Source organism: Nelumbo nucifera, chromosome 1 (genome assembly GCF_055504915.1).
Source record: "Nelumbo nucifera cultivar China Antique chromosome 1, China Antique-T2T, whole genome shotgun sequence".
NCBI classification, from domain to species: Eukaryota; Viridiplantae; Streptophyta; class Magnoliopsida; order Proteales; family Nelumbonaceae; genus Nelumbo; species Nelumbo nucifera.
Window position 1 is genome coordinate 192,684,190 of NC_142649.1, and position 27,900 is coordinate 192,712,089.

Sequence of the window (27,900 nt, forward strand, 5' to 3'; positions counted from 1 at the left end):
CTAAGTAGAAGACATACAACAATTTTATAACTGTGAAGTTGGTAACCTAAGTTGCAATGCTTCACCTAATTTGATATCTGATTTCAGCATAATCCCCTATCTAATTCATTATAGTGAATACAACTAGAATGTAAGGCGAGTATGTAGATTGTACTGGATACAATATGCATGAAAAAGAAAATAAACTTAAGTTTGTCACTAATTCTCTTTAACCTATTACCATCAAATGATCAAGAAAAATAAACATTAAGATTGCAACAAAAATTTCTCTAAAGCAATCAAATAGGGGAATAAAAATTACTTATCAGTAATCAATGGTAACATTTGTGTTTAGGAGCTTTATAAGCCTTTAAAACCCTATAACTCATAGTATAAACTCCCAAAAATATATAGTAATAAATAACATTAAAATCTACCAAAATTATTCCCAACAAGAGATTTAAATTCACTACAGGAAAATTAAGAAATAGCGGCAATTTTGAAAGGGGCTAAAAATAATACTATATAGCAGCATATGTTTAAAACTACCGCTATAAACAGGATCGACTACCACTAAAAGTCTAGCGTGAATTAGATCTACTTCCCTCCTCCTCTCTAGTCTCTACCCCTTCTCACTCTTGTCCCACCCTATTTCTCTCTCGCACTTGCTTGCTCTCTCACATTCGAACTTTCACCTAGACAACACCTAACAACAACGTCTGCGTCAGGTAATCTCTCTCTCATTGTCCTAACTTATTTGGATTTGTCTCAGCTCTCCACCCAACGGAATTAATTGATATATCCCTTCTAGATTATGCCTGTGCAATCTAGAAGTTATAGGGTTAAAACGTTCCTTCTGGAAAAGAGAGAACATATAGATAAATTGCACGACACCAGGAACCTTCTAAGGAAAGTACATGTATAAATTGAACCATAGAATTATTTGTGCCATGACTGTCTTGTAAGTCCTGAAATGAGAAATTGTTCGAATGACATAATCCACCTAAGAGTTCACCTAGGACATGCTAAGTGGAGGCTATGTGCCACTATGCACAAGTTATTGGTATCAAAATCTGGTTTTGCTTTAAGGAAGTTCTACATTTTTATCCACATGCAGCATCAAGGCTTATCTTTAGATAAGACAACACGTTGTGGGGTGTCTTTTTCTCATATCTGATAGTTCATGCAAGTTTTGGTCTATTGGCCATGTATGAGTCACTAGAGGTTTCATGTTTTGTGGAAAAGAGCAATTCATTTATGATCTTCCCATTCGACTTGGAAAGTGTATCAAATCAAAATTTTATGCAGATGCGGTCAAGTTTTTATTGGAGCCACACCAATTTTTAAGGTTAATTTTTTATGCGTTTTCCTTTTCCCCCCCTCTGCATTCTATTTTTGTTTATAACTTAAATTTTCTCGTTCATGAGAAAGATAGTTCTTATTGTTTTCTTGTCTAGGCATATGGGGACTCATCCTTCCATGATTGCAAGAGAACATCCGAAGAAGCAATGAGTATAGTTACAAAGAAACTTCAGGTACACTTTTTTTGGGCTTATGTTACCTCTTTATTGGGAGGCAATCCAAAATTTGGATTAGCTTTAGTCAGAAGTTGTGTTCTTTTCCCCACTCTAGATAGTAGTAATTTAATTGATTTAAATATTTCCTTTGGATACAAGGGTTTACACATCTATCAAGGATTAATATTCTGCTTCTAACACAGTGCAATGAGCAGAGTTATCAATATTAAATAGTTTGTTAGGAGTTATGGGATAAGATGTAAAAATCAGAAGGAAACTTTGATAAGATGGCAATGTGTATAGGAACAAATCCATTTGATGGTTTCCTTTGAACAGTTATCTGATTTTAACATTGGATGTTATAGATGAACTTTTTTATTCTCCCAAGGGTTATACTATTGAAGTTCATTCTCTATGTTCTTCACCATAGCCTCCACATTCTTATTTTAGGATGACCAATAAAACATAAACAGTAACTAATAAAAGAACTTTTCTTTTAGGATGAGCACATCACAATTTCATGCCTCCTTTTCCTTTTCTTTTGTTTTTTCCATCTCAAGAAAAGCTATTCTTGGATTCTGAGCCCACAAATGAAAGAGTAAAGGCTGTATTGCTTCTCAAGCAGTTGGACTTCCGATTGGTACTGAACTTTTTTTTATATGTTTCCTGTTAAGATTTTTGGAACACTTAGTTTATATGGACACCATTCTACTTAGTACAAAATATAAATGGATATATACATGTTAGTAGTTAAATAGAATATAGGGTTAATTACTTGCTATACCCTGTGGTTTCACTAAACTACTTATATTACCTAATTAGAGCATTTAATTTTTTAAGATTGACGAAAACAGTTGAAGGACAAAATGTCCTAAATTAAATTTTCAAAACATGCACTTGACTGGCATTATTAATCTTCCTCTTTGTTGTTTCCGAACAAATGAAATTGCATACATTTGATCATTGCACTCAAAGAGTTTCTCTGCCCTATCAATATCCAATCTCTGGCACTTTTGATGGTAAACAAAATTACATCAAGAGGGGACCCACTTCGTGCTCGAGTGGTCAACAAGGATCAAGAAACAAAGGATATAGCAAGAAGAATAACATTTGAATTTTTGTGATGAGAGGATAACACAGAAGGTAGGTAAGCAGTTGGTCTTGGTCTTGCCCAAGTAGGTAAATTTACTATGTTTTTGTGATGGGATGTATTTTGGAGTTTTTCCAGATGTTTGGGATGTCAAAGATTTTAGAATCTGAAGGAGTTAAAAGTTTCTTTGTCCCTTCAAACAACAATGGCCAAGTAAAATATGTTGCGATCTTTTGTTATATGTTGATAGAACTACTTGCACCATGCTGGATGTTGGAAGAGAAATGAATTTTGTTTACTTTTCAGCTTTTACCAAGCTTTTGTTTTCATAAATATTTGTTTGCCTGAACATATGAAGCACACATTTTAGTTTAGGATGGAATAGTGTTTCCTTTGGTAGCTAAGGTCATGAGGACCCATGGTAATGGTCAAACCTGGATTTCCTCATTACTTAATAGATTTTTGTTTTTGAATTAATTAGATGATAAATAGATTTCGTGTTTTCTACTTGGGCCCTACCATCAATAGGAAAAGCTAGTGGTTGATCATAGTATTCAAGTGGAGGCCCTAGAGGCTTATTACCAGCTATCCATAGTACAAAATTTGCTTCCAGAATTTGACTTTTTTTAAGCCTCTTTGAGAAGGTTGAAGTTCCAAAAGAAGTTTATCATGACCATGTTATCTTGCAGTATCATTACCCTCTAATGTTTTTGTCACATCGTTTGAAACCTCAACCTCACCATATTTTTTTATTCAGCTTACAAAATAACCCAGGAAAATCTGAACATTCCTTGATAAGAGAACTTGATGATTGTGTAAAAAGTACTGTAATTTTTGGCATATTGCATCAAATTTGAAATTACAATTCTTCATAGCTTTGGGGAACAAAATCTATTAGCATTGACAAAATAGGCTATATACTATTTGTAGCAATCTAAAAGAATATGCTAAATAGCCAATGAGATAACTGATAGGTTGATTTTTCTACAAAAGATTAACCAGACATAGACTTTAGTTATTGGAAAGAATTAATTTTTTTTCTTTTTCTAACCTGATTGGTTAAATAGTAACCATTGATCTGTTGCTTATTCTGTAGTCAGAGCAGGGTTGTCAACCAGATGGTCATATTTGCTAGGGTTTTAGTAACAGACTTGTTTACTAGGGTTGATTTTTGGTGTTATGGAGTGGCACAGATGTTCTGTTCCTAGGAGAACAAAGGAGTTTATGGCCTGTTGAATTTAGCTTGTTTTGTATGGAGTGTCAGAAAGATTTCTGATTTGGACAATAGGAAGGGGATGCTACAAAGGGTTGAGGGAAGATGGGCTATTAAGTTATAGTTGCTTAATATAAACCCCTTCAGCTAATGATTAGAAGTTTAAGTATCAGGTTAGCATACTTTGTTATTGGTCTAATACTGCTTTAGAAACATATAAGAGCTCTAATGGTATTTTCAATGAAATGTTATCTAGTATTGTTTTCCTTTTGATTTTTTAGCCTTGGATCCAGGGTTGGCAATCGTTGGTAACACCCAAGTATGATGGTTTTACTATTTCAGCCTAAGTCATTGTTATGAGGAGGTATTTGATTTTATTAGTTATTTATTCTAGTATGTCATTTGTACTTGTGGCATGACAATTTTCAAATATTTTGAAAGTCATAAAAACTAGGAAAAAAATGTATTTGTTAAAAGAACAGATGAATAAAAATGAAGCCAAGAAGTAGTGGTGATCCTTTGATAAATCCATTGGTAAACATGGAGTTACTTTTCTGCTTTTTATGTGCTTAAAAATTAAAATGTCTGTTTTAAAATCATTCAAAGAAAAAGAAATGAAATGAAATGAAGCGAAAATATCAACTTATACATCAGACTGAAAAAGTAGGATAAAGGCCAACAATGTCTTGGTAAACCCTTGCTTGGTAGGTCTAGATCCATATGTTAAAACAAGGAAATCTTGGATGGAATTTAGGTTTGAATTTTCATTTGTTATGAAGTTTTTATCCTAAAATCCAGATACATATCATATGATTAGGAATAGACATGATTGTCTGAATCATGTTTATACTTTGATGCCTCTGACCTTATGGTTCTTAGTTTTCGTGTATACTGTTAATATCTTAAACTTGTGCAAATTTTTATTATTTAGGAGAAGGCTCTTCCAGTGCAACAATGCTCTTGCTTCCCAAAAGAACATACCAACCCAACTACATCAAGCGTAAGAGAACCCATGGATTCTTTGCTCAGTAAGTCCATCCCTTTTCATCTATGATATCATGGTGCAAACAAATGACAAATTGTTGAACCTTTACTATTTTAATTGATGTTATTATTGGGTGTAAACAATAAGGAGACCAAGGGTGGGCGGAAAGTGATTGCTCAAAGAATTGCAAAAGGATGAGCAAGAATCACTCCTTTACAGTTATCGTGGAACCAGAGTTTTATCCAACAACCCCACCAATATTAGATTCATTTCTTGTAAAGGTGGTGAATTTCATGGAACAGATGTTAGTTTTTCTCTGATCTAGGTCTCGAGTGCGTGTAGACACTAAGATTGGGCACTCAAGGTGAACGCTCCTATGAGGTTCGTGTTTGTTGATGAGGATAGAGGATAAGAGAAGATTAATGCCGCTAATGGGGTTGGTGAAGTTCGATGAGTTTGATCCCAGTGCCCCTCTTCTGTTTTGATTAGTTGACGTCCGAGCTGTCATTCCCAAACACTGTTGGGTCATGGCAGTCTATGAGCTTCATCGTTAGGGATGTTGTTGTCGTCTTTGAATTGGCAGCAACTACAACTTACATCAACAATTGGGTTGTTTGGCTGCTTTACTAGGTTGTGCAGGGAGCTATGTTCTTCACTCTCTTTGTACTTGGCCATGATTGGGGAGGTCCCCTGCTTCTATTCTTTTCAGTATTACAGAATGAGTTTTGGATTCCGCAACGGCCATGGGATCTTCTCAAATCAGCCCCCCACAAGATTCCCCCCCCCTCCCCCCCCACAACGTCCCACAGCACATCCCACCATGATAATACCAGAAATGATGATTTCATCGTCAGGAGATGTTCCCAATACACGATAGGGATGTGCTGTTTGACGTTGGGGGGGGGGGCTGATTGGAACTCAGCTAAATAGTGTGATTGGGAGCTTCTCTAAAAAACCAAAGCTAAATAGTGTGGTTTGGTATTATTCTAATAGCTCTATTTCTTCTTTGAGATATTTCATAAACTTAAATATCAACTCTAGGAATCCTAGGATTCAACGAATTGCATTGTGATGGCATTTCAGGAGAATTAGCAACATGACTCACCATCAAAACCATGGGCATGTTGAGAATGACGAATCATGGCATCCCATCAATTAATTTTCTGTACCGGCCTATTGTCTACTCTTGTTTTCTTTCTTTCTTTAAATTCTTCTATGCTCTTGTTTTCTTAGTGTTTTTTTGCTATTAATTTCTTATTTATATTTGATTATCTCCTCCTTTACAGTTGTTGGAGAAGATTTACAAGAGTTTGGACATTACCCGAACGTTGCATTTCATGGTGCCTTGTCCCATGCTTACATTTCCTTTTATCTGCTGGTAAGTTAGCTATTTCCTGATTGCTTCAGAATCCATTAGAGCAACTTATGTATGTGTTTCTTATGGTTTCTTTGTTTGCAATTTAATTATGTTACATTAGAGTAAAAGTCTCGGAAAGTCGGGCTCACACTTTCATCCAGACAGCAACTTGTTTGTCCCTTGTGAGAAGAAAGATGTGATCACGTTCATGCTCTATTGGGCAAAAATGGTGGGATTGTCTAATTGTGCATTTGTATAATGAAGGTTGTTGCTTATGATTTTGGGATCAAGCACAACATACTAAGGTGCTTGGCATCTTACGAATGTGAAATAATAGTTGTCCCTTCAACATGGCTAGCTTCAAAGACACTAGAGATGAATCCAGATGGAGTTCTTTTTAGCAATGGCCAAGGAGATCCAATGGCATTGTAAAGGGAACATCTCTTGTACAAACCAAGAATTTATCAATTTGAAACAAAAATGTATTTGACTCAAAAGTTTTGAATAGATAATATATTTTTAAATTTTAATTGTAATTGATGTTTTGATTTTTTTTGTGTTTCATTTTAATTTATATAAATGTAGAGAAAACAGATAATTTTAAGAAAATTAGAAATAAATTAAAAAAATAGGTTATAATATATATATATATATATATATAGAGAGAGAGAGAGAGAGAGAGAGAGAGAGAGATTTGGCAATAGTCGTGATTGCCACTAAAAGGCACTTATAGCTGTAGTCAGTTCATCTTTTAGTGGTAGTTTTTTGTTCTTTAACTGCCGCTAGAACTTCTAGCGACAGTTCTTTTAGCAGCTATTTGCCAATTGCCAATAAAGTTTCTAGCAGTAGTTTTGTGGACCTTTAGCCGTTAAAAATCATTTTTCCCGTAGTGATTGAAACAATTCATTGAAAAAACAATCATAACCTCATTTTTTTCATAGCCCAAAATTTCAAATATAAATTGTTAACTATTAAAGTAAAAATAGCAAAACATAACAAAAAATTAGTTAATTCACCACATAATTTTCTGGGAATGTATTGACGACAACTTTTTGTTTGGTTTAATGGTTGAAGTGTTAAATTGCTAACATTGTATTTGAAACTAAAAGGGACCCAACCAACCTAATCTGATTCAATTAAGTTAGTTCTTTGGATGGTAATCATGATCTCATTTAACGTCAGCTTGGGCTTGCGTTTGGATTTGGTTGGAAATTCAGATTGAGGCCTTTGCTTTCATTTTTGCTAAACACAACCAATCCCTCCCAACTTATTGACATCTAGTTTTCTTCAAAAAGTAGAGAAAATAATCAGCCTATTATCTATGGGATATAGGATACTAATGTGGTGCAATCACATTTTGAAGCCTAACACATGAATCTAATAGTATGGGAATGGAATGACTAGAAACTACCACATGATATGGCAATCCTAAGAATGTGAATAAGCTTAAATGGTGATTCATTACTTGCAGAGAGATCATAGTTTCATCTTATGCAAAACCTAAATAATGTTTGTTGTAACAATTTGTTTTGGGTTACGCATTCATAGTTGTTGATGTGACTAAATAAGATTAGTTTATTAGACTTTCAGCTCAAATATATTAGATACAAATGTTATTATCTTATTGGATTAGATACAAGAAAGTAATGGTTGCTATTATGTGGCTAGATTTGCAACTACCATTTTACTTAATTGTTTACTTTCTAGAGGATTGCTTTTTCTTACCATTGAACTTTAGAAAGTGATTGCTTTTTATTTATCATTTTACTAAAACTACAAGGGTTTTTTTGCCCTTTTAGAGGAAATATAAGGGTCTTAGTGGTAGAGAATTCATGTTGATTTGCTTATGTGTTGGGTGTTGTGGGAGGTGTGTTTGCTGAGAGCACGTTAGAAGTATGCTTTTGTGTTGAGTGTTGTTGGAGGTGTATTGGTGATCATTGCATGTTTGAGGCCAAGACAGGTTAGCACATCATAGAAGAAGAAAAGTGACCAAAATGGAGTGTCATTTGCCAAAAGCAAGCTTAGATCCTATTGTACTAGTTCAGGAGGGAGGGGATGTTGCAATAGGTCTTCCCAATGCAACAGTTGGGGAGTGGGGGTGCTGGGGCTTGAGTCTTTTTTGGGGTTTAGGGTGGAGGGTGCAAAAGTGGCAGAGAACACCAATCATGAGAAGGTCCCCTGAATATAGATATTGTATTGTATATGATAGGTTTAAAGGGAAACCTATCATGTACTTTGTAGAGGAATTTTAGCTAAACAAAGAATAAATACTTGCGGAAGAGGGTACAAAAGAAGTGGAAAACTTGTCAATTTCAGGGAAACCTATCATGTACTATAGAGGAATTTTAGCCAAGAAAATATAAATACTCATGAGAGAGGGTACAAATAGGTGGGAAAACTAGTCAATTTCTCCCCATTAGTGTGCCCTAAGCCTAAAAAGTAGAGAAGAACTTGTCAATTTCACCAATGGCTAGGCCTTTTAATTGGTATGTATTTGTTGTTTTTCTTTTTCACATCTTATTTTATGGATATGGCAACAATTTTCACATATTTCTCTCTGATTTTATTTTTTGTTCACCCCCTTGTTTTTTGGATTTTGGTTTGTTTCCTAAAGACCAAAGGATCACTACCTCTACTTTATAGATATTTGGATTGAGCTCCACAAGATAGATGATGAAGATGATGTACATGGGTTTAATCTTACCTCTTTGAACTTTTCTAGAGGAATTTTATTAATCTGATTGAATGCCCAAAGTGTTTTGGACATTCAATTTGATTGAAAATAGAGATGTAGACCTGTAGAACTACAGTGTGATCAATGATGTCACTAGTGTTAAACTGTGAATGACTAGATCTGTAACTATCATTTTACTTAAAGGTTTACTTTCTAGAGGATTGCTTTTCCTATCATTGGTTAACTCTAGCAAAGTGATTGTTTTTTTATTATTTTACTGGAACTATTAATTTTCTTCCTCCCTTTAAGGTTTACTTTCTAAAGGGATTTTAGCTATTTATTTCCTATTTCAGCCTTGGCAAGAAGGTGCTTGAATTCATGTTTTGTATTGTATTATACATGATAGGTTTAGAGATTAGTCACTAGGATATAAGAAACAATTTCAAAAGTAGGTAAAGAAATTTCATTTTATGTTTGTAGTTCAACCTCTTGATCTTTACTAGCTCACTTTATTGCCAAACTACAGTAGTAGGAATACATTGGTGTTTTTGCCTTAGAAGATAATTTTTAGTGTCTAAATTTAGTAAATATTATTTCTAATGCCATTGCATTCACATCAAACTATTATGTAGCTACAACATGGGAAAGCTTAAGTTGCCCATTTGTTAAGATTTTAATAGATCCATCTTAGGGCCAGGCCTCATGTAGAGTAAGGTTAGGTGCCCAAGTTGCACCCTTGACATTATGGGAACATAGGGAAGATTTTTTGAATGGGGACATCATGATCCCCATACTGAGAGAGATCCTACTTTTTTTGTGGAGTGAAAAAGAAGAGCAAGAGAAGAGGAAAGTATGTATATTCTAGAGGACACGAATGCATGAAAAAGAAAATAAACCTTAAATTTCTCACTAATTCTCTCTGGGAACTTCCTACTATCTGTTAGATTTCTTTCTTCAATTTATTCTTTTGATAGTTACATAGTACTTACTAAAAATAAGCAAATAATAAATACTTGTGGAAGCTAACACTTTTTCTTTTGCATTCATTTTACATGTGAAGAACCAAAATAGTTGCTCCCTATTCACTCCTTAAATAGTTAGAGTATTGGCAAAGCATTTTGCTAATCCCTGAACCCATGAAAAAAATGGTATTGGGAAAAGCCTTTATTCAATAGACTGCCAAAGGGACTGTTTTTGGCCCCTTGGAATGAGTAGTGACAACTGAAGCCAACCTGGTTTAAAATACTTGGTGATTGGATGAAGCACACCTCTCATTCTTTAAGCTTTAGTTGTTGCTTGAACTGCTATTCATAAGATTCATGAAATCTCCCACATGGAATGCATTAGCAAATCCATTCCTAATCCTAGATGGAGAGAAAGAGGAACACACAAATAAAAAAAATAATGCATGAAATCTCCCGCATGTTTTGCTATAGGCGTTTTTTTTTTTTTTCATTTGGTGAAGTATTAGCACAGGAATCACAATTAGCTGAAAAAATAAAACAAAAGGATTATGTAAATATTAAAACACAAATACCATGTTAGTGGTATTTTGTTATTTTTTTTATCTAATATCATTTATATTACAATGGAATTAAAGATCAATGACAACAACACAATAGAGCATTGAACAATAGTAATAGAGGTAATAAAACATGAAAGCAAAGGGAACAAGAGGAAGACAGTACCAGAAGAGTGAAGTAATATATAGAGAATGATGAAAGAAAAATCCCTACCATCTGTTGAGGAGGAATTATTATCGTTCTAACCCAATCAAATCAAATCGTGACTAAAATGAAAATCAGTCGGTTAGAACCATTAGAAAAAGAAATTAGTGGTATAAAAAATACTAAGAAGTGTGAAGAAACTGATTAACACTTATTAATTACATGTAGGATAATACACTTCATGTGCTCAATAATCCTAAGCAATACAGAAAATAATAATTATTTTTTATAATAAATAACTATTATACCAGATAAAAAGTGCAAAATAAATAAATATCAACACAAATATATTTGCAATTGACGATAGGACATTAATCACAATCCCAACTATTAGATTTCTCATTACGTGTGAGGGTAGAGTTCTAAGCCATCAAATCTACGAGGTGATGGCCACCAGCATACGTGTATCATGCAAAAAATAATTAATTACAACTAATTATGATTAAGTCATTGATTATCTACGGAGGTAAAGCTTCACACATCCTGGAAGGTTGTCAGTAATCCAACAAAGGAGACAACAACCCTCACTTGGCACGGACTGCAAGAAGTCCATCGTGCAAAGGAAGCTGGCAATCCATCGAATGTCAAAGCACATAAACTCTAGAAAAAACTCCAATGCTGTGCAAAGGAAAGCGGAAAATATGAAAAGGAAGTCACTAATCCAAAGGACGATAATAGAGAAGAAGAGAGAAGAGGGGGTACTAGAATAAGGTGAAACCTGTAGGAAGCTGGTAAAGAAAATTCCTTGTGGTGACTGAGAAGAAGTGGGAACAAGGGGTATTCAAATAGGGTTTTTCTCTTCCCATGATTGAGAAGAAGAGAGAAGGGGGTAAGGTAGTAGGGTTTAAGAGAAAATAAAACTCCCTTCTTGTGACTGGGAAGAAGAGGGGGGGGGGGGTAGGGTGGTAGGGTTTGGAAGAAAATAAAACTCCCTTCCTGTGACTGAGAGAGAAGGGGTGAAGACAAGGAGAGAGAGAGAGAGAGAGAGAGGCACACGTGAAAAGAAAAAAGGGTTCGTGATAGTCTTTTTGCTGATAGAATAGGGAAGGAGCAAGACAAGAAGGAACAAGATAAATGAGAAAGACAAAAAGAGATAAGACATAGAGACATGAAGATGGGGTGATATATATTTGAAGTGGGAAAGGAAATAAGCACTTATTGAATAACTCTTAACAATAAGCATAAAAATTTGGGCTTCTCAAATAAGTGTTTACTGTCATATTAAAAACTTATTTTTGACTTATTTCAAGTGCTTATTGGCATGGTCTCAACCCAAAATAAGTGCTTAATTTTAATCCCTCCTAAATGATGAGTTACAAATTAATGAAACAAGCCTTTTCAATTGGCTACTAATGCAAAACAATTTAAGCTTCACTAGTTTACCAGTAAACTAGGCATAACCCCTTGTACATATATATTTTTTACTCATGTATTTTATCATTTTTGTATAACACACATTTTTATTATTTAATTTAAGAGATTAACTTAAGTTTTATTTTTATAGAGATGAGAAACAGCTATTTAGTTGTTTTTTTATTTAACTACCCTCACTTTTGAAAGAGTGGTTTGATATGTAGCTAAGCTTGAAGCCTCCTAATTGAAAGTAGAGTTGACCACTCTCAACTTTTTTAGAATGATTTGAAATCTATTTAAAATAAGGGTGTCAATGGTATTCGAAAATCTGATTTCGAATTCGAGATTGACATAATCGAATCGAATATGGATAATTCAAATATCTAAATGGTCAAAATTGGATATCCTATTCATATCAAATAGCTAATCGGGTTCGAATTCGGATATGACCTGATTCGATTCAATGAATATCAGAATTCGATTGATCATTTAATTCTTATATATAATATATAAAATGTTTAAATGTTTTATATAATTTATATATATATATAATTAAATGATATAAATAATTTATATATTTATATGCTTTAAATAAATAAAATATTTATTTTATATATTTATTAATTATCTAAAATAATTCATTGGTTGAATTCAAATTAAATCGAATCAAATATTCAAATATTTAATTGAATTTGAATATTAATTTTCAATATCCATTAAATATCGAATTGAATTCGGATATTGCCTTATTCAATTCGAATTCAATCCGTTTACACCGAACGATATATTAATTTTTAGATAAATAGATAGATACTTACACGTTTATATTTTTTAATAAACTGTACATATATACATACCTCTATATACAAATATATTAATTTTTAATATGGACTAATTGACTAATTCAAGAATAATCCAGGTCTTAACATTAAATTTTAGCGAACTGGGCTCGTGCTGAATAATTCGGGGATGAAGTCTGATTCGATTTTTAGGCCTAATTTTTATGATTGGGCTTGGATTGAGCTAAAATCCGGCCCAGCCCACCCGACTTGTACCCCTATTTCCGGGGCTCGACGAAATTCAGAAAACCAGGGAAGCGGTTTGGTTGCCAAGCCCATGGCATGGAATCGTCGGACCCACATTTTCACATTCACATGTTTGCCAAGTGTCATCAAAGCGTGCATCCTCCCGAAATAAAAACCCTAAGAGCCCTCACTCACATAGGCCATACTCCATAGCTCCCCCCTCCCCCTCACGCTTCGTTGATCATTCACATTTCACAGCAGCTAAGCATAATCTCCTTGACTCCTTTCGTCACCTGCTCCACTCACCAAGTCCGAATGGAAGCTGCGTCTCTCCTTCACGCCGCCTTGTACGACTCCGATGACCTGCTCCAAGTCAGCCACCAAAGCCTGATTAGTCCGACGATTTTCCCTACTACTACCACTTCCACCACTCAAATCATCATCGTCTATTAAACCGCCACCTTTCTTTCTGTCCCTCTCAATCTCTATCTCAAAATCTTAGCAGGTATCTTCATAGCCTCAATACGCTATTCCCGTAAGAAAAGCATCTTGTAGCATTATTATATTTTCTTCTTCCTTATTCGGCTTTTAACAGTACGCTTTTTTGTTCAGATCTATACAGTATTGTGGTAGCAGCGTATCGGGAATCCGATCTCTGAATCTGTCTCACCAAATGTCTTCGTTAATGGGCTACGGAGCGTCCTTAAGATATGCAACCCTCCAGCTTCCGCGCCCCGCTGGCGCCAATAACCATAAGAGGTTACTCTGATACTTCATTTCCTTTATTTATTATCGTAGTTTATTTTTATTTTTGGTTTTCATAATAAATACAGTCTGTTTATCGAATGCATCGAAGAAAACCTTATTGTCGTACATTTTTCTCTCTTATTGTTAATTTGTTATTTTCCAAGACCACCTCTGCATATTTTCCAATACTACGTAAGCAGAGGGAGAAGATTTGGCAGAGTTCAGCAAACCATTCTGCCATTGCTGAACTGATGAAGTAAAAAATTTGGTTTTGGCAATTAGTGTGCATCTGCTGCAGAAATTATTTTTATTAATTTGAGTGCGTTTTATTCTGAATGTGTGTGTATGGAAAGGTTTTATTCAGCATGTTCTGGAGGTTGCATGAATGCCTTCACCGTTATTCCTTTCCTTCATCTATGAGGAGTTTGTAATATTGAACCTCTTTTGGTATTGATTCTTCTAGGAAAGCAGGAGTTCTGAATCATGATATCATATTTTAATGCTTTATTCATATCTCCAATCTAACGGTCAAATACTAAAAGAGGGTAAGCTTTCTATTGACTTTAGACTTTGGATAATTCGTGCTTTCTTTAATATGTTAGTGTAGAAGTCTACGCAATGCTATTGAAAAATATGTAGACGGAGTGCTCTTGTGCTTGGTACCTAAGAACCTTATGTCTCCTATTGATAATTACTTGATTATGACCTTTTTTTCATATTGGGACTCAGAAATTGTTATCTTTGTCCCTCTTTTTTTTCAATTTTTTCCATCTCTTAAAGTTGATTCGGCAAACATAGTCACTCGGGCTACAATAGGGTTGAAAGCCACTATTTGGGTGAAAGTATCATTTTTTGTTGTTTCTTCTGTTGTGGCATCCTGGAAGAAAACTCTTGAACTATGCATTCATTCTATTCATCTTAAGTACTGCTCAAGAGTATTTTATCATCCTTATCTTTTACTTAAAAAATGTCTTGCAGAAAAAAAAAAGGTTCTATAAAATTAGTGACTTGTCTATATTCTCATTAGGGACCTGGTTGCTAAGAGGTTCTGCTGTTGCTTTGTATGTTATCGTCTTTTTGCATTTATCATCTTGGACAAGAGCACCCAATTTGAGTTATCCTATCTTTACTGGGAAAGCAAATACAAGAGTTTTCTTGGAGGTAGTCTAGTGGCCCTCCTAAAATCATGGTTCTGAAGTGGTTGCTGGAAGAAAGCTTTTGTAGTCATGGGAAGTCTATCATGGAATGTATAAAGTGGAACCTTGGTGGTAAAAAGCACTATCATCTGAGTGGTGCCATGAGTAGGGAAATGACTCCTTGATCTGGAAGGTTAGTCTAAGTAGGTGAGGAATGATCCTGGAGTCCTGAATTCTTTGCAGTGTATTTTATGTATAGCAGCAATGGAGCCTACAAATTATTTGTTTTTCCATTGTAAGGTGTGCAACCTATAATTGGAAAAGTCCATGGAAATCTTTGGAGTGAAAAGATGTTTTTACACATTGGAATCTATCCTCCAAAGCTGGAATTCAAAAGGGATTGGCAGAAGACGGAAGGTCAAATGACTTATCAAAAAAAAGGGAAGGTCAAATGGAAAAGTATATCTGACATGATTTCATGGAATATTTGCCAGGGAAGGAATGCCAATATATTTGAAATAAAAAATGCATAGAGGAGGTTATAGTGAACAGGGCAGTGGGAACTCCTTGTCCTGGCTGTTGGTTCACAATACTTTTAAAAGGATTATCATAAAATACTTTTTTTTTATTTTTTTCATTATGAGAACTTGTAATTCCTAAGAGATTTTTATATATTGTACATCTCCATTGTACAGAGAATGAGAGAAGGTATTCGATCACCGTCATGGTGACAATATGTTGTCAATTTATGAACCTTTGTTGTTTGCATTATTCAATCATTGATGATTTGGAAGAGGTGGCTCTAGGTCTATGTTTGATAAAAAAGGCCATTACAGATGTTGGTCCCTGTCATCTGAGGTCTTGGGGCTTGGGAGAGGTGACTCGGATATGAACCTAACCTTTGGCATCTTTTTTTGCACAAAGAGGCCACTGTCAGACTTGAACCTGCATTCTTTCATGCTTATCATCCCAATATTTTACCAAACAAAACAATGCCCCCTTGGGCCTATATTTAGTGGATGAAGGAAATTGCTTATGCTTCTTACTGATGTACTCCATTCTTTTTTGGAATCAATCATTAGTTCTCTTAGAGTCTTACGTATGGTTGGATTGCAATATAATGCACGTTGCTAACCAAACTAAAAAGTTTAAGAGTGCTATATTCTGGACATGCTTGTCATTGTAGTTGCCTAGTTGGTTTGGAATTTGCTTTCCTGTGGATTAGGTTCTCTGAAAAATGCTAGAAACATATAAAGTTTGAATATTGCAAAACCAAGGCCTGAACACCTCTTAAATGTGAGAAGATGTTTGAAGCATGTCCACTACCTAATATTGGTCCCAACTATCTGGGGTCTTTGGAGGGGGTAGATTGGATATGGCCCTAACCTTGGGCATTTTTTTTTGGCACAAAGTGGCTACTTTCAGACTCAAACTTGTGTTCTCCCCCTCACGCTTGCCAGCCCGAGACTTTACAATTACACTAAGTAATGGCCCCTGGTTGAAAGCATGTCTTATGTTGGAAATTATTTTCTTATGCAATTCATTTTACTTTCCTGACTCATTTCCTTCACTGGGTGCTTGAATAATGGTTCAGGTTTATTTTAGCAAATACTGAAATTGAAACCTAATCATCGATTGTTTCCTACTAATGGAAGAAGTCTTTTTGTGTTTCACCACATCAACTGTAATTCTAAGGGCTCTACCTAGTTGTTGCAGAGTTTCTCTCTCTAGAAGTTACTATCCATCAGAAAATAGCTCCACTCTTCAGTGGTATAATGCCAAAAAAGCCTTGTCTGAACTATATGGGGTTGGATACCTGAATCCTGTTTTGCCATTCTGTTCTGTTTCAGTGCCATATCCATTGTTAAATTATGGGTGCTTAAATCATTTTGTAGTACTTCCACCTAAGTTCTTTTTGGTTTGCCCTTATCTCTTCTTGTCCCTTCAACTTGTAACAGATCACTTGTTTTGTTCTAATGGCTGTTGTATATGGTCTTGTGTGCATGTGACCAAACCATCCTAGTCTATTTTCTCATTTAATCATCTATTGGAGCTACTCCTAGGTTCCTTTGGATGACTATTTCTGACCTTGTCATTTCTTGTTTTACCACTATATTAACTGCTCAAAGTGACCAATGCATGGTTTTGGTTTACCGATATTTTGATTGAGGTGTTAGTTTTAAATGGAGGCAGTTCCGGGCCTTCTGTGAACTGAAGACCAAATGGACAAATGGTTTTCAACTTTGAGCAAATATCTCCTGTACTCATGCTATTTACTTTTTTCTACCGAACAGGAGAGTTGGACGATGGAGGTCTCCAGAAGCAGCTGTCATCCCAAACTTCCACCTCCCTATGCGCAGTCTTGAGGTCAAAAATAGGTAGGTTGTAGCAGATATATACAAGTTGATGTGCTCTTAAGGGTGGTTATTTTGTTTTTACTTATGCCATGGTTGTGTTATTTCCCATTTAATTTGGTATTTTTGTTAGCTTATAAAATATGAAGATGGTCTTTGAAGTTGTTAAATTTTTCATATCCCTTGTAGTGCTCTTGTGAAGTACATTAGAATCATACTAATCCTGTATAGCTGGTTGTATCTTATAAATAAGTGTATTGTGATAATATATATCCAGTGTCAAGAAATGATGGTTACAATGTTGAATATATCTTCCTCTAGATTTTCAGACCTGGTTGAACTTGTTTGAGATATATTTATATGTGATTTTGGAATGCTCCTATGCATTCCGATTAGCTAGAACTCTTTTTTTTTATCAATACAATACAACCAGAAGTTGTGAGGGAAACAAAAAGGACACCAGATGTCCTAACCCCCAAAGAATTACTTATAGGCCCAAAACAATGCCAGTCTTTGTACCCCTTGTTTGGCCAGACTATCTGCCAAACTGTTGGCCGATCTTCTAACCCAATTAATTTGAATCAGCATTACCCCTGGAGAGCCTTTTGATTCTCCTAAGGCCATTCCTTAGGTGCCAAGAGACTCCTTCCCCATTTAGTCCACAACTGTTTTGGAGTCACCTTCAGTAATTAGCCTTTCCAGATCCAGTTCCTTAGACTTCTCAAGCGCAAAAACAGCAGCTAAGAATTCTGTAGAAGCCACATCAGTATGCCCAGTTGGACCTGAGAATAAGGCACAAATATTGCCTTCCTCATCTCTGATAGCTCCTCCAATGCTTGCAGGGCCTGGATCGCCCACACAGCTGGCCTGGATTGCCCAGCTGGACCCAATTAGCCTGAACTTTTGTGGATATGCATTTTGCAATAAATTTCTCTCTATGGCTCTCTCCAAAAATAGAAACAAAATAAATGAAAAGACAACTTCCTCAGATCCAGTTCCTTAGACTTCTCAAGTGCAAAAACAGCAGCTAAGAATTCTGTAGAAGCCACATCAGTATGCCCAGTTGGACCTGAGAATAAGGCACAAATATTGCCTTCCTCATCCCTGATAGCTCATCCAATGCCTGCAGGGCCTGGATTGCCCAGCTGGACCCAATTAGCTTGAACTTTTGTGGATATGCATTTTGCAATAGATTTCTCTCTATGGCTCTCTCCAAAAATAGAAACAAAATAAATGAAAAGATGACTTCCTCAGACTCAAACACAGACACATTCAAGCGCAAACTTAGGAACATGGAACCAACTAGCTATGTGCACCCCATTCATTTGCTTGCTTGCAATTTTGCACATCTAAGTGGACTGTTTCTTAGTGTTCACATCTCAAATTATGTATAAGGGATACAGGGTACCAATACAAGAAAAACATGAAATTACATAAGCAATTGATATTAAAATAAAAGGGAAGTTGGGTATGCTGTTGAAAAATGAAACACAATATTGTATTTTTACGAACTTTGTGATCAAAGAAAATTTATTTAGAGGGAAAAGGTTAAAATGGCTAGTACACTTCTTTCATCCAAAAGATCTCAGATGAGGGAACATGGTACAAAGTAGTAAAGCAGCAACCCAACCATGAAATCACTAACAAGCTTAATCCAGGATTGGCGTCACCTAATCATGACTTTCCTTTCCAAGTTCCAATTCCCTAGCAGTGGGGGCTATCAGCAAGGCTGTTGGTCAATGTTGGGAACCAACTTAATTTGCTGTATATTGTTAGGGGTGCTCATCAGAAACCAAAAACCAAACCAAACCAAACCAAAAAATCTGGCTAACCAAACCTATCAGTATATATATTATATATTTTTCATATATATTTTATATGTTTTCCATATATTATATATTATATATACATATATATGCATTATATAAATATATATTATAAATTCAAAAAAAAAAACTGAAAAATTGGTTTCGGTTCGACTTTGGTTTTTGGTTTTCTGAAAACCTAAAAATCTATTTGGTTTGGAAAAAAAGGCCCACAGTTCGGTTAGCACTGCTAGTCCACTATCTATTGTAGATGCTAAAGAGTCTTGCCTCTCCAAAGAAAAAAAGATTAAAATTGGAGCCATGCAAGTTTCTTTTTTGTAAACCTTCATTAAGAAAACAAACACAAGCACTATTAAGGGCTAATAAAAAGCAAATAGTCACAGCTGTTTTTTGTTGTTGTCTATCAGATCCCATTTTGATAGACTTGGAGGTTTGTCCACTCATCAATCAAATCATGTTGCAACAATATTAAAAAAACAGGTCAAACATTAACTTTTGCCTAATAAATAGGCTTGAATAAGGTATGCTAGGACTAGGAGTTCCATGCATGGCGACTATGAACTCTGTTAGTATTATTTTGTATTGACAAATATATGTTCAGCATGGGAAAGCATCTGGGTATTGGTACCCATTTAGGCTTTTGTCTGTTTCTCCCTGTTACAGCCTCTAGTTGTACAAGGTATTTTGTTTCTCTTAATGAAAATCTTACTTTACCTTTTCTCAAAAAAATTTCAGCTTTTGTCAATTTTCTTTCATTCTCTTCGACATTTATATGCATGTAAAACATATGGTTGACCCAGGAATCCTTCACATGTCAATTTGGCATTGCGTGGGGGGGGGTCCTATGCCTCTTGCTGTTCCCTATTCAGCTTTTTGATCCCTTGCCACATGGGAAAAAGAAGCATTCTTTGGGGCAACTTTTTAAGCACAAGTATTATGCTTTTGCACAGCTTGAATGATGAATCAGTCAGCAAGAACTCTAAAACATGGAGTAAGCAGCTGATGTGGACTAGGGAAGTGAGCACATGGCCAATCTGGAGGGTCCCCTATCCAATGGATGGTTCAGGTTGGCCACAGGATTCATTCATGTTCATAAACAGGGAGTCATCTAGTGAGCTTCCCTAGTTACCTGCTTGGAAGACCTTAATATTGATGCCTTGTCAATAAATCAATCCTTTTCCACATGGGAAAAAGAAGCATTCTTTGGGGCAACTTTTTAAGCACAAGTATTATGCTTTTGCACAGCTTGAATGATGAATCAGTCAGCAAGAACTCTAAAACATGGAGTAAGCAGCTGATGTGGACTAGGGAAGTGAGCACATGGCCAATCTGGAGGGTCCCCTATCCAATGGATGGTTCAGGTTGGCCACAGGATTCATTCATGTTCATAAACAGGGAGTCATCTAGTGAGCTTCCCTAGTTACCTGCTTGGAAGACCTTAATATTGATGCCTTGTCAATAAATCAATCCTTTTTAAGTTCCAAGTTCTAATATTCCTTGCAGAGATCATCATCATTGATACATGCCAAGGTATCAAGAACTCAATCTACCTACCATAGACACAGGTAGAAATCTTTTTTGTGTTCTTGGCAACACTGGCTAATCGTTTAATCAGTTTGGCATTCAATCTTTAGTCTCTTTTGTGGGGGTTCCATCTCTAAGCGATATGTGTATAAGAAGTTAAGAATTAAGATGTGTATGTTATAGGTATCACAATCACTGGCAGAGATTCCATTCCCTCCGGCGTCTGCCTGCAGTAATTGGGAATCATGCATTGACCCCTTCTGTCAATCACTTGTGAAAAATGATGTTTCAAATTTTATGGTTCTAATGCTTTATCAGATCATCAGTAAGATATAATGTGGACCAGTCAAAATGCAATATCAATAAGATCATACGTCTAACTTAACGTTATTATTAATTACTAGGGTATTTACCCATACGAGGCATTCCTTGAAACAATGGAGAGTTGGTACTTTAATCTACATATGCTGGATATGGATGCTTGCGCCTGTTTAAAAGAGTTTGTGCCACATGTGACTGCCTAGATCTTCTTACTCTTTGGTGTTCTTATTACTAGGTGTTCACTCTGGCTTTTGATATTGCAGGACATCAGCAGAGGAGATAAAGTCGCTGAGATTAATAACTGCCATTAAAACCCCATATCTTCCTGATGGCAGATTTGACCTTGAAGCCTATGATAGATTGATGAACATTCAGATCATGAATGGTGCTGAAGGTGTGATTGTGGGTGGCACAACAGGTGAAGGTCACCTCATGAGCTGGGATGAACACATCATGCTTATTGGACACACAATTAACTGTTTTGGTGAATCGGTCAAGGTGATTGGGAACACTGGAAGTAACTCAACAAGAGAAGCAATTCATGCTACTGAACAGGGTTTTGCTGTTGGGATGCATGCAGCCCTTCACATCAATCCTTACTATGGCAAGACGTCCCTGGAGGGTTTGGTTTCTCATTTTGAGGCTGTTCTTTCCATGGGGCCTACCATTATTTACAATGTGCCATCCAGGACTGGCCAAGATATTCCTCCGGCTGTGATCCACACCATTGCACAGAGTGCTAACATGGCGGGTGTTAAGGAATGCATGGGAAACGGTAGGATAAAAGAGTACACAGATAAAGGGGTTGTGGTATGGAGTGGCAACGACGATCAGTGTCATGATGCGCGGTGGGGTTATGGTGCCACCGGGGTGATATCTGTTACTAGCAACTTGGCTCCAGGGTTGATGCGTGAGCTTATGCTTGGAGGGAAGAACACTTCATTGAATGCGAAGCTCTTGCCACTTATTGAGTGGTTATTTTGCGAGCCAAACCCCATCGCCTTGAATACAGCTCTAGCACAACTTGGGGTGGTAAGGCCAATTTTCCGGCTGCCTTATGTCCCACTCCCCCTGGCCAGGAGGGTGGAATTTGTGAATATAGTGAAGGAACTCGGACGAGAAAATATCGTGGGAGATGGTGATGTGCAGGTTCTCGATGATGATGACTTTATATTGGTAGGTCGATATTGACCGGTTGCCGAAGTTGGTTGCCTGAGTTTCCTTGTGGTGGTAATGTTAACTCTCGGGGTTAGCTTTCTTTGTGATGTACAAAAGTTAGATTAGAGGTAAAACCAGGTTTACATGGTTGGTATGATCATCGCCATAAGATGTTACCCAATGGACTGAGGACTGTTTTACAGTTTTGCCTTTTGCGTATCTAGTAGTTTGCTTGAACCATATCTATCTTCCACGCTTGAGCTTGAAGCTAATTCTGCGATTTGTAGATTGGTTTTCCACTTTTCCTGTCGATTTGGCAAGGTCTAATCAAGAGAGGAATGGAAGTGTGGACTTGAGATGAGAGGACATCCCATTAATCCACCTCATCAATTGCTATTTGCTGCATTCAGGGGAGGGGTGGGGGGTGGTCTGTAGCCGGTTATTAGCAACTTGCAACCGGTAGGCACCTCACCTCATTGCTGTGGATTCCACAATGAAACGCATGATGATTGATACCACCTCGTAGGGTGGTGGTGAACCTAGTGTGGTAAGTTGAATGTGAAGGCTTGCGTGGCCAATTTATATATATATATATATATATATATATATATATATATATAATCTGTTTATGGAATGGTTAAGGAGGGACTAGGGAGGGAAGAAATAGGTGGTTTTGTGGTTGGAGTGCCTTGAGCCCCACAATGGTGGACGTCAATATCATTCTAATTTCTGATCGAAAATGATCGTAAGAGTAGTAGTGCACATTCTCTCGTCACTAGGTGGGCATCAATTGAGCTGGAACTGATAGTGCCACTTCTCTCGGCCAATTGTGTGCAACAATGGTTTAGTCCCATTGGCCATTCCGCCGTATTTATCCTTGGTTCTGCTTTCATCTGAGAAGCTAACGAGTAATGACATTTGAAAAAAGTGGGAAACCTCCTGCAAAATCAGGTTTCTTTTCTTCTAATGTGTCCTTCAGACTTTTAAGAGAGTGATAGAGTGAGAGTATATATATATATATATATATCCCTGGGAGTGTGAATCTGAATGTCCAATAAATAATCTTCGTGAAGTAATAGGACTGGGATCTTAATTAAAGAACAAAGAGTGTGGTTCAGACATCAGACGACTTCCTTCTTCCTTGGCAGGGTATCTGATTCTGGGTTTCCAATAAATTACCTCTGAAGTGGCGACTCTGTCTCTCATAAATTATTGCACTTAATGAATGCGGAATAAGAAACACACCTTAAAAGTATTAAACTGGAGAAGCTAGAGTTTTTTAAACAAAATGTTTGCAAGGATTCAAACTGCTAATCGATCTTGTCAGTCAGTGGAAACAGTCCAAAAGATTTATTGCAAAGCACCATTCACGTCCTATCTATCAATCTATCTATCATCACGTTTAAATTTAATACAACCATTTTATCAGAAAATTTAAAAATCAGTCCCCACTTCACCCACACCAACAGCAGAGTAAATGTTTATTTTGCTTTCAGTAATTACTTAATTACGTTGTAATTGTAATACATCCTTGATTAAACCACCCCACGTTTCTCCATAGAAACAGAAAAAGCTTAATATGAGCACCACGCAAGTTTTTTATTTTTTTTTCCTTTCTCTTAAGATAATATTCACTCTTTAGTTCAAATTAATGCACAGATAGACGACTACATCTCATCCTATTCCAGAAAAAAAAAGAATGAAGTGTATTCCGAAGCCCGGAAATTTCATCTAAAGAAAATAGACATAAATAAAATTAACAAGTGAACGGATAAAAGGTTCATCCCTCCTTATTCTTTTCCACCATAAATATATCCAGGAACCGAGAAAAAAAGAGCTAGAAGGAAAAAACAGCAGCAAAGGAGAGATGAAAGGGAGAGGGAATTCTAATTTCTAACAAGTAGAGAAACAGGTGAAGCAAAAGAAAAGGGTTGTTTTTCATCTTGGTCTTCTTCACTATGATGCTTCAGAGCTGGTGCTGTAATTTGTAGTTGTGATGAAGATGGGTTGCAAGGTTATCCAGATGAGAGAATTTCTTCTGAAGCTCACACATCAACGCTCGGTTCTCTTGGTGGAGTAGGAGCGCTTTCTGTCTCAGTTTCTCGTTCTCCTCTATGATACTTCGGTTCTCCAAGTACAGCCTCAAGTTCTTTAATTCCATCTCTGTCCCCACAACTACTACTTCTTTCTTCAACCTTCTGTTCCTCCTGTTAATTATAATTCTTGATATTAACATTAACAACACTTGAGAGAGAGAGAGAGAGAGAGAGGCTAACAAACCTGGATAACCTGCGGACTCGAACCTTTGATTTTTTGGGTCGGTATCGGCGGGCTGGAGAACATGAAGGGGAAGATAGATACCATTCGGAGGCGTTGATACACATTTTTCTTTCCTTTCTTTAAAGTTCTACTTCAGAGATAAGGGTAGAAAGATAGAGGAGAGAGAGAAAGAGAGAGAAGTATGAGTGGAAATTGAGAGAAGGTAGAGAGGGAGACGTGTTTATATATACAAGAGCGAGAGAGGAGAGAGAGAGGTTGGAATGATGTTAATGTTGGTGTGTGTTTATATGGCGGAGAGAGGGGCAGAGGCTTTCCGAGTGTGAGAGAGGCAGACCAGCGTTGCGTCTCCTACGTCTCTGCAATGATGGCACGAGGGCTCATGATTACTTTCGACCAGCACCCACCTCGATTTTTGTCTCCTCTTGCCCATTTTTAACCCGACCCGTTAGGCTTTTCGGGTCTGTATTCTCACCTGCCGACTGCCGACTCAAGTGTGTCGATGGATAGGTTAAAATGGGTTCAATAATCTAACAATCAACATGACAGAGGGGTTTCATAAGTTTGCATTTCGTATTCATTGGCATTCTGCAATGAATCCATTTCGTTTCCGGGTGATGAAATTATTTGGTTCCACGTGATTGTCAAATGCCCCATTTTGTTTTGTTTCTCGTTAGTTTCTCAACGACTCCGACCAGAACCAGGCTCCCGATCCAATCTGGCATTTGATTTGATTTTGGCAAACAACAAGGCAGCTCAGCTTTGCAGAATATAATATGCTGAACTGATGAACTCACCTGGTTTTTTCGGCGTTTAGTGTACTTTTTTCCCCTGACTAAACCCGAAATTTCCTTCTTCAACGTCCAAACCCCACTCTATTCCCTCTCTCACTCACTGAATTATGGACAGGTTTTCATAGAGGTGATGCTGTATTGACACGTGTAAATAGGTTTGAAATACCCCCATTGACAGGGGAGCGCGCCTCACACCATCCTCAATTCATGCCTGGGATGCTCTGAGGTCGGTGTGAGTCGTGCTCTGTGAGGAGCAGATCCTATCGTTTCCCATGAATAATAATATCATGTACGGGAGATGTTTTCAATGCATACCGGAGCATATTTGTGCTCCATCTCCTACCCAATGGAAACCGACCCAAGTAAGAAACATCAACCACTTAAGAAAACCAAATGCAATAAGGAGAATTGGGATCACCTGCCAATAGAATATGTTCCAACACCCTTTCAACGTAATCTGACACTGCACATCTTACCATGAAACTGGGATCCATGTCAAAAGTGGGACCTCCCATATATGAGATGTGTGGTGTCAGATCATGCTGAAAGGGTGTTGCAATGTGTTTTGTTGGTAGGTGTCCCAACTCCAATAAGGACGCCGGGAGTCACTCAATCCAAGGTATAGCTCACGCTGCTCACCTTCCATCCTTCACTACTTCTCTAATGGAGATTGGCTTCTCCTTTTTCTCTCTTCTTTCTCATCTAACTTGATTGTTAAAGAATTCTTTCCAGGGACAAAACCTTGTGGATTCTGACATTACTCTATGCTTGTTGGTCGCCAGGGCCCTGACTCTAACATTCCTCCCCCTTGTTGCAGATCTTGATGGCAACAAATTGGTTTTGATTTTTAAAACAAAGAACAACTACATTACTAAATTAATTCCCCAAATGTGTTTATCCTCACCTCTTTTATAAATAGCATTTTCCCTCGAATTGGGATCTGCTACTCACAAAGGGTACTACACACCGACCTCACTGGCACTTGGAAACACCTCCCCATGAATAATAATGTATAAGCATGGAGATTGATGGGATGTCCCTGTGAGGTTGGTATGAGGCGCCGTGTGAGGAGCAGATCCCATCTCCCCCCTCCCCCACACTGATCCCAACGCACATGGTGGACTGAGCTCAAATTATCCCTGGAAACAATGCATTTTTCATGATGTGACAGTTGCTTTTGTTTCAAAAAAACAGAACTATTCACATTTACAATAAAAATTGTCAAACAACTAGGACTTGCAAAGGTTATAACCGGTTCAACTATCTAGTCTGGTCTAAAATTTTGCTTGTCAAAAGTTGAACGAGAGGGAGGGGCTGTTTGTATGGATGGTTAAAATACTTTAATCAAACTGCTTACATTTAGATCCGCATTGATTTTTTTTTTTTTTTTAAATTGGAATTTCAGTAACAATAATCCCAATAATAAATTAAAAATTTGACTTAAATAAAAGCTATCTTGTTCCAATCCAAAAAATTAAACAACTTGACTTTGACACTTGCTGTGAGTTTTAGAGTTAAATTTATTGTTGAATGAAGCCTGCAGGGCCCGGATAGTCCTTTCATAGACCCCATTGGACGCCATTATTTTTTTCGGGTTTTAACGATCCATCCCTAAAAATCTTAGTTCTACCTTAAGGGTAGAATGAATCTTGATACTGAATTTACAGGCAAAATGCGATTTATAAGGAAGCTAATAATAGACTAATTGGTGGGTCGTGGGATTAGGGAAGGAGCGTTTCCTCCGTTCTAGAAGGAAACAAAGGTGGCCTGATGGCCTGGCCAAATAATAGAGTAGTAATTGGGTGGTCAATAACATATAATGAATGCACTTTCTCCATTTTCATTTTTCCGGATGCAATTAAGGACGCCTCTCTCTCTCTCTCTCTCTCTCTCTATCTCATTACAAGTACGACGCAAAAATATGCCGGGACCCACTTGTCTATTTCTCATACGCCCAAACTATTCAACACTGGAATGATCAAAATCAAAAACCAACGCCCCAAAATTTCAAAAGTAATCATGAAGAAATTAGCCCTGTTTGTATTGCACGTGCATCTCACGTGATACCCACTTTGTCCACCCCAGACACAGACACAGAGGGGAGGGAGAGAGTCAATGTGGTTAGGTTTCTTCTTTTGTCCCTTTTCTTCATGTAATCGAGTACGAAAACCATACTCATTTATTTTGGAGAGTGAAACACCCATTTTGGCTTCATCTTCCTCTTCATCATCACTCCTCTCTCCTCCCCACAGTCTCTCTCTCTCTCTTTTCTATCAGATAGATAGGTAGAGGGAGGTATGGTGGCTGTAGTGATGATGGCATTCTGTCCATCTCCTTCATTTGAAGTTTTGAACCACCCCGGCTTGGCTGGTGGGCCACGTGGCTTGCTAGAGTGGTACCATGTGAGACCTACTGATCCTATTCCTATGCAGTGCCGATGTGTATACATTGAATTCAAATCAGCCCCTCTGTCCCTCACAACGTCCCACAACACATCCCTGCCGTCTATTGAAAACATCATTTCTGGTATAGGACGTTGTGGGGGCTGATTTGATCTCGTACATTTGCGGCATTCTTCATTATATCTACCGATCATGGTCATGGGTCAGATGACGGACGAGCGCCTACCTTGGAATGATTGTTGTTTGTATCCATTCCATCGTTCTAACTTCTAAAACTTAAAAGCAGCTCAGGTGCATATCGGACCGTCGGCTTGTCTTGTGGCCCATGCGTACGGCTTAGATCGAATGATCCCATTTGAATTGTACTGGATGATGACAGTCCATCTCGTGTTCAATGAAATTTTTGACTTGCATTGCATGGGAGGATGGATGACGCCTTCT

General features: G+C 37.1%; 2 protein-coding genes and 1 long non-coding RNA gene across 9 annotated transcripts; 2 read left to right on the forward strand and 1 right to left on the reverse strand.

Annotated features, from left to right (window-relative positions):
• The first annotated feature begins 553 nt into the window (after nucleotides 1-553).
• LOC104611864 (uncharacterized) lies at nucleotides 554-9,045 on the forward strand. Of its 5 annotated transcripts, none has more exons than XM_010279109.3 (6): nucleotides 554-707; nucleotides 1,097-1,327; nucleotides 1,437-1,514; nucleotides 4,731-4,827; nucleotides 6,071-6,162; nucleotides 6,263-9,045. In XM_010279109.3, exons 3-6 carry the CDS (start codon nucleotides 1,488-1,490, stop codon nucleotides 6,398-6,400), a joined length of 354 nt encoding a protein of 117 aa, XP_010277411.1. In that variant the 5' UTR covers nucleotides 554-707; nucleotides 1,097-1,327; nucleotides 1,437-1,487; the 3' UTR covers nucleotides 6,401-9,045. The 5 variants fall into 5 exon arrangements, with proteins under 5 accessions (XP_010277411.1, XP_010277410.1, XP_010277413.1 ...); XM_010279108.3 differs by having other exon boundaries at nucleotides 1,288-1,327; XM_010279111.3 differs by having other exon boundaries at nucleotides 1,288-1,327; nucleotides 8,756-9,045.
• A 1,617-nt stretch (nucleotides 9,046-10,662) lies between these two features.
• LOC148804294 (uncharacterized) lies at nucleotides 10,663-11,666 on the reverse strand. The gene is made up of 2 exons (XR_016080854.1): nucleotides 11,261-11,666; nucleotides 10,663-11,160 (listed from the first exon to the last, which is right to left on the reverse strand). It is a non-coding gene; the product is annotated as an uncharacterized LOC148804294 (long non-coding RNA).
• Nucleotides 11,667-12,985: 1,319 nt separating this feature from the next.
• LOC104611865 (4-hydroxy-tetrahydrodipicolinate synthase, chloroplastic-like) lies at nucleotides 12,986-22,226 on the forward strand. 3 transcript variants are annotated; one of them, XM_088895718.1, is made up of 5 exons: nucleotides 13,114-13,425; nucleotides 13,533-13,679; nucleotides 14,131-14,212; nucleotides 17,098-17,181; nucleotides 21,092-22,226. In XM_088895718.1, the coding sequence occupies exons 4-5, from the start codon at nucleotides 17,156-17,158 to the stop codon at nucleotides 22,017-22,019; spliced, it is 954 nt and encodes a 317-aa protein (XP_088751844.1). In that variant the 5' UTR covers nucleotides 13,114-13,425; nucleotides 13,533-13,679; nucleotides 14,131-14,212; nucleotides 17,098-17,155; the 3' UTR covers nucleotides 22,020-22,226. The 3 variants fall into 3 exon arrangements, with proteins under 3 accessions (XP_010277415.1, XP_088751844.1, XP_088751843.1); XM_010279113.3 differs by lacking the exon at nucleotides 14,131-14,212 and having other exon boundaries at nucleotides 12,986-13,425; XM_088895717.1 differs by lacking the exon at nucleotides 14,131-14,212 and having other exon boundaries at nucleotides 13,321-13,455.
• The last annotated feature ends 5,674 nt before the right edge of the window (nucleotides 22,227-27,900 follow it).